Source organism: Nicotiana tomentosiformis, chromosome 4, assembly GCF_000390325.3.
Source record: "Nicotiana tomentosiformis chromosome 4, ASM39032v3, whole genome shotgun sequence".
In the NCBI taxonomy this organism is placed as follows: domain Eukaryota; kingdom Viridiplantae; phylum Streptophyta; class Magnoliopsida; order Solanales; family Solanaceae; genus Nicotiana; species Nicotiana tomentosiformis.
The window spans coordinates 109,552,394-109,565,033 of NC_090815.1; the positions used below are offsets into that span (position 1 = coordinate 109,552,394).

At 38.9% G+C, this 12,640-nt stretch overlaps 1 protein-coding gene across 1 annotated transcript; it reads right to left on the reverse strand.

The window, feature by feature from the left end:
- Positions 1–207: 207 nt before the first annotated feature.
- Positions 208–1,847, reverse strand: LOC104114077 (uncharacterized). Its single transcript, XM_009624436.4, has one exon. It carries the CDS (start codon positions 1,724–1,726, stop codon positions 353–355), a length of 1,374 nt encoding a protein of 457 aa, XP_009622731.1. The 5' UTR covers positions 1,727–1,847; the 3' UTR covers positions 208–352.
- Positions 1,848–12,640: the final 10,793 nt, after the last annotated feature.

Here is a 12,640-nt window from a genome sequence, read left to right on the forward strand (position 1 = left end):
ATAATAAATATTGTGAATATAATATTTTTTTTTTTAATATACATAAAATGATAAATAAAAATAAAAATATATTTTTAGTATGTATGCCAAATAAAAGTGAATGGAGAGAGTATTTATGAGGATGTCTTTCTTGTAAGATAAATTAACAATTAATGTACCACATTTGCTTCTTGAACATAATTTAGGTTCGTGCTTAATCAACATCAGTTACTAATAATTTTTTCACTTGCATATGTGATATCCCAATCCCACAAAACATTACATAAAAATTTCAGAGAAATACTAAACATACAGAATCCTATCTTGCACTTAAAAATGAACTTAAAAACAAGTAAGAAAAAAAGGATAAGATTCAAGGCTTGCCAACAATTCTACCCTCTGGATTCAACGCGCCACCACTCTGCCTCCCGTCCACCGCCGCAACAGCAGCCACCGCAGGATGATGCATTGGCTGTTGCATAACACCTGCTGGTGCAGTATAATACACCTGTCTCCCTACACTATCATACCCAACTTGTGTATACGTTGGCTCCGCCGGCGCGTGTGGCCGCACCATCCCCATATTTTCAGACGTGTAAGCTCCTCCCATCTTCGGCTGTTGAATTGTTGGCTGTGGCGGAACTCCGCCGTACACCTGCTGTTCTCGGTATACCTCCGGCATCACGCGCTGCATGCCGTAATAAGCCTGACCACCCACTTGGTTAGTCACCGGTCGCATCGCCGGAGTTTGATAAACTCTGGCAGGTGTTTGAACTATGTATACAGGTTGTTCGGTTTGAACTGCTGTTGCTGGGTATGCTCCAGTAGTCATATGACGCTCTGGCCAGAACGACGCCGGATTAGTCACCGGCACCACCTGTTGCGGCGGCGGCGGCGGCGGAGGACCCTTTTGCTGATAAAATTCATCAACCTTTCTGTTGTACATAGCTTGTTCGTGGTTCGAAATATGTTGCTGCAACCTTTGCATTTCCTGAATCTGCCTTTGATAATCCGCAGCCGCCGGCGAAATTACAGTATCTCCGATTATATGCCGGTCATCAGAACCAACATGAAGTTCCTTAGCAAAAACCTCCGGCACCGGCGGTGGAGGAACCGGATCCTGTAACTTTACCGGCGGAGGTTGTTGAGCTTGTCCTTTCTCTAAACCAAACAAAAAATCAGGAGTACCCGCCGGGGCCGGCACCGACGAAACAGCCGTCGGTGAATTCACGTCCTGTAACTGAACAGAATTCAAAGCGTCAACAAACCACTGACTCTCAGGTTTCGAGTCACTAGAACCGAAAGTACTTGTCACCGGTGTATTCATAGGGAACAAAAAAAGCCGGAGTCTAGCCGGTTTAGCTGAACCGCGATAAAGCCGGTCATATTCAAGCATCATATGTTCCAAATCTTCATCGTTTGTTACTGAAATTAAAGCATCAAGATCCTCACCAGGTAACTGATACTTAAAGCAAACTTCACAGTCTGAAATAGAAGAAAGTTTGGTAATAAGATTTGAGAATCTGATATTACGATCAACGGAGAGGATTTTGGTTTCACCACCGACATAGGCGAGTTGGTTATCGTGGGGTCTAGGGTGGATTTTTCCGCCATAGCTGCACATGAATTTGACCTTGTAGGAAGAAGGTGGTTGATCATCCCATGATGCGTTTTCACAGTCAATTTCACGAGAACGTGGGGAGGAATTTACTGAATCTGGGTAAGAAGAATAAGAGTAGTTTTCCATGTTTGGAAATTTTTTGAGAATTCGGGAGGAATTTTTGAGCTACTACAAAGAAATGGAAGAGTTTAGAGGAGCCATAGGAACTTGAAAAAGCAGGAGGTTGAAGCGGAAAAAAAGGGCAGAGAAATAGAAGGGGAAGAGGGAGATTTTGAGTAGTTCATGTGGGCCCAGATGGGTGTATGTGGGTCCCAAATAATTGGGACATTGCATATCAGGTGGGTCCGCTGGTAGGGACGTTGTAATATTATTTGTGTTATTGCGTAGTAGGAATAACAACTAACAAGGCAGATGATGGTGATGCGTAGGAGAAAATCTTGTGCCTTGGAAATCATTTCATTGAAGAAAAAAAATATATTTATATATATACTATGATCTACGGACCCATTTTGATATATATATTTTGCCAAAATATATTTGATTTTTTTTAGCAAATACATATTTGATCATAAATTTTATTTATATTTTGGCAAATTTCCAAAACTCAAAACCAGCTTAAGAGTTGGTTTTGGCCCAAAATATCACTATTATATTTTTTAAAAATTATCACAAACTTTTGTATTTTATAAAAAAAATCCACAAATTATTATTTTGTAACAATGTTGTTTCATCTTCTCAGTCATCTGATAATGTATTATGTAGTTCATTATAAAAATGATAATTTTGTACCAAATTTATTTATATTCAGGACTATTGTTTGCGATAATATAATGAATGTTATTGTAACGACCCGACTTGTCGTTTTAAGAATTAACGCCCCGTTCAACGACTTAAGGTCCCGAAAAACTTCATAATATGTATTATGACCCACGGGTGTGGTCGAGTTTGATTTTAGGAAGATTTAGAATTTAATTGAAAGAGAAATTCTCATTTTGAAGCTTAAATGGAAAGAGTTGACCAAAGAGTTGACTTTTGAGCAAACGACCTCGGAATAGAATTTTGATGATGTCAATAGTTTCGTATGGTGATTTCGGACTTAAGCGCGTGTTCGGATTTGGAGTTGGAAGTCCGTAGGACAATTCGACGCATTTTGGCGAAAGTTGAAAATTTCATAATAGACTAAAGTTTCAAGTGAGTTCGCACAAGACCTAACTTCAAACGAGCATACCTCTCTTGATATGAAGAGTTATATGGTGTGTTACCTATCAAAATAAAGGTCTATGTATCTAGTTTCCAACGCTTCAAACCGTTCGTCATTTGGACATTCCTACAAGAAGATATGACCAAATTACCAAAGGCTGAAAAAATATAATTTTGCGACCAATTATGCGATCGCAAAACTGCTTCTGCGACCGCAAACTGGTCGCAGAATGGACCAGAAGAGCCCAGTTCTGGGCACCAATTTTTCGATCAATTTTACTGCCCTCATACCCATTCTGCGGTCCATTATGCGACCACAGACCTGCTTTCGGAGGGTTAATTTTTCTATTTTCATAACCCGACCTCATTTTAATAAATAGGCTTTGGGGCTTATTTTGGGGTATTTTTCTGAGGGTTTTAGAGAGAGGTAAGAGAATTTTAGAGAGAGAATGAGGGAACCTAACATTCTAATTATCCAATCTTCAAGAATCAAGGAAGCTAATCACAAGATCTTCATCAAAGAGGTAAGATTCAACCCCTAATCTTCAATTTCGAGTTTGGGATAAAAGATTGGTGATTGGGAGTATGATTCTTGGGTGTAAGAGTATTATGTATATATTCTTGTACCAATAAGGTTTGTGGGAAGATTGTTGAGATCAAATAAGTAAAGATTGAGTTGTGGAATGAAGAAAATCTTGTAGAAGAACCTTGTAACCAAATTTGCACACCTAGTGTTTGATAAAATGCTCAAATGAGCTGAAACCATGACAATCTTCCTAATTAAGGTTCACTTTTATTATGTTTATAAATAGATTGAAGTTGCTAGGATTTCTGGAACCTCGTAGTAATGTAAGGAAGGCTCAAGAAAGATTGCAGCCGTCCGGAGGTCAATTCACGTGAGAAAGCTATTTTGGAATATCGACCTAACTTCAAAAAGGTAAGTGTCTTGCTTAACCTCGAGTGGGGGAATTACCCCTTAGGCATTGAGTCTTATGTGCCATTTGTGAAATGTGAAAAGCCATGTACGCGAGGTGACGCGTACGTACTCGGGCTTATACGTGCAATATTAATTGAATTAAAGTCTTGAGCATATTGTGTAGTAAATGGAGAAATTGATGGCATATATTTAATCATCTATTTGTCGTGCCTAAATCCTTGTTGTTGACTCTGTTGTTATATAACAAGTTGATGTGATTGTTATTTGATTATTTATGAAATTCCGTGAATTTGATGGTTTGATAATTATTGAAATTTAATTTCATTTTGAATTTTTTCCTCTGTAAATTATTAATTAAATGATCTTAAGAAGATGTGTTTATATAATTATCAAAAATTTAGAGTTAATAAAGACTTTGCTTTATGTTGAGTAATTTCTATCTCTGTTGATTATTTTTGGGTGTTGTACACATTGTGTGGAGCCTTCGACTATTTATTGTAAAATTAATTGACTTGGTTGTATCTTTGGAATTTTGGTTGTATCCATTGGGCAAATTATGATATGAATTGATTTTGTTATATTGCCGTGATAATTTCCCATGTAAATATAATGACCCGACTTGTCGTTTTAAGAATTAATGCTCCGTTCAGGGACTTAAGGTCTCGAGTAGCTTCGTAACATGTATTTATGACCCGTGGGTGTGGTCGAGTTTGATTTACTGAAGATTCGAAATTTAATTAAAAGAACAATCCTTGTTTGGAAGCTTAAATGGAAAGAGTTGACCGGAGAGTTGACTTTTGAGTAAATGACTCCGGAATGGAATTTTGATGATGTCAATAGCTTCGTATGATGATTTAGGACTTAGTAGCGTGTCCGGAAAATTATTTGGAGGTTCGTAGTGGAAGTAAGCTTGAAATGGCGAAAGTTAAAATTTAGAGAGTTTGACCGGGGGGTTAAACCCCGGTCAAACTTTTCGATACCGGGGTCAAAATCTGATTCTAAAAATTTGAATAGCTTCGTTATGTCATTTATGACTTGTGTGAAAAATTTGAATTCATTCTGGATTGATTTGATATGTTTCGGCACAAGATATAGAATTTAAAAGTTCAAGTTCATAGATTTTTGATTGGAGGTGCGATTCGTCGTTTTGATATTGTTTGATATGATTTGACGCCTCGAGTAGGTCCGTGTTATGTTATGGAATGTGTTGGTATGTTCGGACGGAGTCCTGAGGGCTTCGAGTGAGTTTCGGATGCTTAACGGATCGAATTTGGATTTGGAGGAGAAGCTGAAGCAGCTGGGCTGCTGGTGCGATCGCACCTGCGCGAAAAAGGGCCGCAGGTGCGAGCTCGCGGATGCGGAAAATGCATGGGCTGGCCAGGCATCGCGGGTGCGAAATATTTTGTCGCGGGTGCGAAGTCCGCAGGCGCGATGAAATCACCGCGGGTGCGAAGACCGCAGGTGCGAAGAAATCATCGCGGATGCGAAAATCCTGGACAGAATGTTAAAAACAGAGGGGGTTCCGAGTTTTGCCATTTTTGGACCTTCAAGCACGGCTTTTGGGGCGATTTTGAGAGAGAATTCAAGGAAAACTTGAGGTAAGTCACTTGTGATCATTTCTGCTCCATAATATTAAATTATCATCGAATAATCCGACTAGATTACATATTTTTGAGGTGTAAATAGGGGGTTTGAACTTAGGGATTTGAAAATAAGATTTGAAGATTTGGAGGTCGAGTTGAGGTCGGATTTTGGTAAAATTGGTATGGTTAGACTCGTGGTTGAATGGGCCCTAATTTTGAGCTAATTTCGAATTTTTGTTGGAAAAATTAGTATTTTCTTATGGAATTAATTTCAATAAATTTTATTGACTGAATCGAATTATTTGTGGCTAGATTCGAGGTGTTTGGAGGTCACTTCAAGTAAGAAGGCGATTATGGAATATTGGCATAACTTCAAAAAGGTAAGTATCTTGCCTAACCTTGTGTGGGGGAACTACCCCTTAGGATTCGAGTCATCTATGTTGATTGTAGTCTGTGTACGCGAGGGGACGAGTGCTTGCTCAGACTTATTTGTGGAAAGTTGGCCTTTTAGGGTTCTTATATCCTTATATTCACCGTGTATGATGTTGTTCTTGATACGCTTGAATTCCTATTAACTAGTTTCACCTTTATATGCTTTGATTAGAGATAATTTCTTTAGGATTCACTCTTATTGTCCATTTGATCCTTATTCGACTTAACCAAAGATTTTACCTCTTCTATCGTCGTGCTATATTTTCATAATTGCTTATCTTTAATTGAAATCATTATTTTCTCATCCTATAATTGTTTAGTCTTAATTGGAGTTATGATTATCTTCCCTGCTTATCCTTACTTGAATTGTTGAATATTCCTCGTAATTGCTCAACCTCAAAAGGAGTTTAGATAACCTATATCTTAGTTGACTTGCCATTATTTCGAACTATTTGACTCGTGTTGGCTTCTTATTGTTGACTTGAATATTGTGGAATCGTTGCTATATTTTGTTTTGTTTTCCCTTGTTAAGCTACCGTTCTTGTGATTTAAGTTCTTGAGTTGTTTTGCTCGCCGTACCTTGCATCTTTGTCATTGTTTCTTTTGTACTTGTTGTGGTGATGTACGAGGTTTCTGTCGTGTTATAGTTATTATCTCTATTATTTGCACTGCATATTTAAATTGGGACTACGGACGTATTCCGAGAGATCCTCCTATCTTGCATATTTACTTTGGGACTACAGACGTATTCCGGGAGATCCCCTAGCACTGCATATTTAAATTGGGACTACGGGCGTATTCTGGGAGATCCCCCTGTCTTGCATAGTTACTTTGGGACTACGGACGTATTCCGGGAGATCCCCCAGCACTGCATATTTATTTTTGGACTACGGACGTATTCCGGGAGATCCCCCCGTACCGCATAATTAATTCGGGACTACTGGACGGTATCCCGATAGATTCCCCTGTGGTTATATCTGTGTTCGGAGCTGCTAATCTTCTATGCTTAGGTATCACATGGTGACTTATACTCGAAAGATATTACTGGAAAAGTTTATATTTGAAAGGTTTTTATCTTGAAAGAACTATATTTGAAAGATATTTATTTGAAGGAAGAATATTTCAAAAAAATAAATTTCTTATTGGAAATGATTATATTCTAAAGACCTCAATTTAAAAACTTACGGGTGAAAGTTTACACTTGAAGGATTTGACTAATTTATTGGAGTTTGTTGGCTGAGTCCTGATATGAAAACTATTGCAGTTGCTGAGTTACTACTTGCCTTTACTGTATCGTGATTTCCAGATTTGGGTTGTGTTTCCGTTCATTCTTCTGTGTCTTATTCTGGTGTTCCGCTGTTACTTGCTGTTTTTCCTTCCTTATTGCAGTTGTTGTGTCGTTAGCCATATCGTGGGGTCCTTAGATAGATGTCATGTTCTGTCATCCCTATACTTATACTTGTTCAGTTTATTAGACCAGTGGGTGTCTTGACTAGTCCTCGTCACTACTTCACCGAGGTTAGTCTTGATACTTACTGGGCAAAGCTGTGGTGTGCTCATGCTACTCTTCTGCACATTTTTGTGCAGATCTAGGTATCGATCGTTAGTAGCTGTGCGGATCCTTGTTGAGGAAACTCAAGATAAACCTGCCGATGCGTTCGCAGGCTTCGAAGTCACCTTCCTATTTTGTATTTACACTATTTTTACTTACTTCCGAACAGTTGTATTTAGAAGTGATAGCAAACTCTATAGAACTTATGACTTGTACTACCGGTTTTGGAAAATTATAAATTTTGTAAAGATTTCTATATCGAGACTGTTAGATTTCCTTTGTTATTGTTGTTACTCAGTAAATGTTAGGCTTACCTAGTCCCTAAGACTAGGTGCCATCACGATACCCAACGGAGGGGAAATTGGGTTGTGACAGTAAATTGTTGTGTTGTGTTAATTATTATTTTGAAGATATAAGGGTGGCATTTCACCGTTGATATTATGTGGGTATAAGGGTGGTATTTCATTGTGGTTGTGTTTGATGGAATATTATCTGGGCGGAGCGATAAGGGTGGCAATAGGAGCGATGAGGGTGGCTATTGATATTGTCTGGGCGAAGCGATAAGGGTGGCTATAGGAGTGAAAAGAGTAGCCATAGCAGCGATAAGGGTGGCTATTATCAGGGACGATATGTGATGATGTGGGGTTGATGATTTTCATGTGATGTTGTGATATTCTTGTGTTTATTTTTATACCTTGTGCAATTTTTCTTGTTGTTGGTAAATTGATGACAACCTAATTTATGTTGAAATTGAGAGCTTGTGGCTATTGCCAGGCGAATTATAAAATAAAATGTGGGCACGAGGTGCCGTGAGTAAATAATGAGGATATTGGCACGTGAATTGTCCGTGCAATTATGATATGAATTGTGGGCACGAGGTGCTGTGATTAAATGATAATGATATTTAGCACGTGAATTGTCCGTGCAGTTGTGATATGAAATGATGGCAAGAGGTGCCGGAAAAATATGATGATTTAATTATGGGCACGAGGTGCCGTGAAAATACGAAAAATGGGTTGAGACCCGTGTTTACGAAAAATATGGAAATGGGATGAGACCCGTATTTTTATGATTATGAAACGAGTTGTCACATGGTGAATTTTTAATTGAAAGGATTATATTCAAAATATTTATTTGAAAGGATTTTTATGTAGAAGGTATTATATGAAAAAATTATATTTGAAAGGTAATTATTTGAGAAAATTATATTTGAAAGAGTGTTATTTGAAAGAATTATATGTGAAAGACATTTATTTGAAGGATTTAATTTATTGTGTATAATTGTATTTATTAATTGTTAAGCGATATTAATGGTATTCTTGTTGTCTGCTGTGCATATTACTGATTGTTTTATGTTGTCCTTATTGTTATCTGCTTCCTATTATTTTGTATATTATATTGCACATGCTATTATACTAGTGAGTGTCTTGACTGTACCTCGTCTCTACTCCACTGAGGTTAGTCTTGATACTTACTGGGTACCGACCGTGGTGTACTCATACTACAATTCTGCACATTTTTGTGAAGAGCCAGGTATTGGAGTTATTGGGCTTGATAAGAGTTAAAGCGAGATCGTAAGGATTCAAGGTAGAGCTGTGTGGTCGTCGCAGTCCCTTGGAGTTTTTTCATTTCATTGTACTGTTAATTTTTAATCAAACAGTATTGTATATTCGGTCCTCGTGATCATCCCATGTATTCAGTTAGAGTTCGTGACTTAGTACTACTAATCTTGGGAGGTTGTACATTCATATTTGTTCCGCTGATAGTTTGGTTACTTATTTAATTAAAAACAAATGGCTCCAAAAAAAATGTAATTGAAATCGGCTTACCTAGTCTTAGAGACTAGGTGCCATCACGACGCCTGGGATTTTTGGGTCGTGACAAGTTGGTATCAGAGCTCTAGGTTCATAGGTTCTACGAGTCACGAACGAGTCTAGTAGAGTCTTGCGGATCGGTACGGAGACGTCTGTACTTATCTTTGAGAGGCTACAGAATTGTTAGGAAATTTCCATTTCTTTCATTCCTGTCGTGCGGATTTGTTGAATTTGGAATTTAAACCTTTGTATCTCCATTCTCTCACAGATGGTGAGGACACGTGCTACTGGGTTAGCTGAGCAGATATCCGCACATACTGCTAGGGCTGTAAGAGGCCGGGGCCGGGGTAGAGGTCGAGGAAGGGCACGTGCTGCGACTAGAGCACCTGGCAGAACAACAATTGAGGATCCACTAGTAGCTCCAGTTGGGGGACAGGTACCAGAAGCACCTATTGTTACCCCAGGACTTCAGGATACTTTAGCACAGTTTCTGAGTATGTTTGGTACATTAACTCAGGCGGGATTGATCTCTGTTGCACCAAACATTCCGCAGATTGGGGGAGTAGCTCAGACTCCTACCATAACTCCAAAGCAGCAGGTTCACATTGGACAAGTTCTGGGTGTAGTACCGGTACAACCTGTTATTCCGGTTTGGCTTGAGGTCAGGGCCGAGGCATCAGAAGAAGAACAAAAGAGACTTGAAAGGTTTAAGAAATATGATCCACCAACATTCAGTGGTACAGCTACAGAGGATGCCCAAGAATTTCTGGAAAATTGTCACCGTATTCTCCGCACCATGGGTATTGTGAAAGTTAGCGGAGTTTCCTTTACTGCATTTCAACTATCAGGTGCAGCGTATCGATGGTGGCAAATCTATGAAGAAGGTAAACTAGCCGATGCCACACCACTAACTTGGGCTCAATTTTCGGAAATGTTCTTGAAAGAGTTTGTTCCCCAGACTCTCAGAGATGCGTGGCGCACATAGTTTGAACGGTTGCGTCAGGGCACTATGACAATGTCAGAATATGCTATCAGATTCAGTGAGTTAGCCCGTCATGCACCTATCTTAGTTCCTACAATCAGAGAATGGGTCTGCAGATTCATTGAGGGGATCGATTATGATATTAAAATATGCATGGCTCGGGAATTGCAAACTGATGCTCCATTTCAACAAGTAGTGGAGATTGCAAGGAAGATTAAGGGTGTTTTAGGCGAGGAAAAGGAGTCTAAGGAGGCCAAAAGGTCTCGAAGGTCTGGAGGATTCAGTGGGTTTTACTCTTCAGCTAGAACCCATTATAGTGGAGGCTCGAGCAGTCGGTCAGCTCAGTCCGCACATCAGATTACTCGGAGTGCTCCAATTTACAGTGCACCACCGACACGAGATTCTTACAGTGGTTATTCCAGTTATCCGGCACAAACTCAGTACGAGCAGCCGTGACCTTAGAGGGGCTGTTATGAGTATGGTGATACTAGACATATCATGAGAGATTGTCCCAGAATTGGGAGGGGTGGATTTCATCTGAACACTCCAGCCACAAGCTTTATTCCAGTTGATACTCTATGTGCACAGTCAGCTAGAGGTGGAGGACAGGCGGGTAGTGGGCGCTTAAGAGGTAGGGGCCCGACCCGTTGATTTAATCACTATGATTTGGCTGAGGACAAAACACCAGATGGTTTTGTTACAGGTACGATCGTGATTTTATTATAAAATGATATTTTCCTTAATTTGATTCGGTTCTGAATATTGAGGCGAGTCCTCCTATTATGCTCCACTTATGGGTGAGCTTCATAAATTTGTGACCCACTTATATGTTTATCCCTGTTGGGATATTTAAAGATGTGAACCCGTGTCTGTCATTTTATATTTGGTACACCATTGAGGGCTATAAGCCCAAAAGTAATTTTTATTATTCCTTACAGCGGGTTTAATGTATTTCGGAATAATTGATTCCAAGTTTTATGAATTATATGCCCTACCGGATGGAGGTTTCATTATATGTTATGAAAATTGTTTATGAACTATATTGAAAAGAAGAAAGAAAGAAAATTGCAAATTTCATTTGGCACAATGCGCAACATACTTGTGATTCGGAGTTGAGGACGAGATCCTTGCATTTTTACATGATGTGAAATATTTAAACCTGGTTGCAAGCCGCGATGAAAGTTATGTAAGGATGAGGTCCTTGTGGTGAAATATTTATGAGTTTAAAATTTTCCCTTTGTGAAATTTAATTGTACAATAGTATTAATAGGGAGTCATGCCTGTTAGGCTTATTCCTGTTAGGCTTATTTGATAATTCTTGTATATTTTTCTGTGCATATTCAGCCATTTTCGTGCTGTAAACATTGAGTTTTAACCTATGAGATGAGTGCCCAAGTGGCATTAAATGTGAATCACTAATCCGAGTAAGCAATCATGAGCTTCACATTCTGTTGTCAGTGTTGTGAAAATTCGAAATAAGGTGGTGGTTAATATGAGATTAATTGATAATGCTAGAATTAATTATGAACAACTTTTAAGACCAGAGATGTGGTGATGAGCATACATATGATTTGCTTCATGTCCTGATATCATTATGATAATGCAGTGCTTGTAATGTTGAGATTGGTGTTATTGATATACACCTTGTGGTATTTTGTTGGGTTGTGGATGTGTTGTTAGGAGTTATTTTGGTGTTACTCTGGCAGGTGGATAGGCCCAATTACAGGGGGGGGACTCTGCCAAAATTTCTGAAAAATTTGGAGGATTGAGATTTGCAAAGGAAGAGATAAATATGTTATGTGTTTGAGGGCGAATAATTCTAAGCGGGGAAGAATGTAGCAACCCGGAAAAAAAAATTGAAGTACTTCAACACTATCAAGAAAGTTGATGTGTGCGTAGGCATGAGTTACTATAGCCAGTTGAGACTAATACCGTGTATCGAAGTGAAAATCAGGCCTTTTGGAAATGATTGGAGAGTTAGGGAATTTGCTTTAAAGCTTATAAGAATGGAGAAAAGAAGTAATCTCAATTAAGATAGTGTCGTCGGACCCGTGTTACGGGAACGTAGAATCACCCATAAGTATGTGTGTAAGAATACACTCAGTAATTTAAAGTCCTCAGAAAGATTCTTGGCACGTTCGAGGACGAACGTATGTTTAAGAGGGGGAGAATGTAACGACCCGACTTATCGTTTTAAGAATTAAAGCCTCGTTCAACGATTTAAGGTCCTGGGCAACTTCATAATATGTATTATGACCCGCGGGTGTGGTCGAGTTTGATTTTCGGAAGATTTAGAATTTAATTGAAAGAGAAATTCTCATTTTGAAGCTTAAATGGAAAGAGTTGACTAAAGAGTTGAATTTTGAGCAAACGACCTCGGAATAGAATTTTGATGATATCAATAGCTTCGTATAGTGATTTCGGTCTTAGGCGTGTGTTCGGATTTGGATTTGGAAGTCCGTAGGACAATTCGACGCATTTTGGCGAAAGTTGGAAATTTCATAATAGACTAAAGTTTCAAGTGAGTTCGCACAAGACCT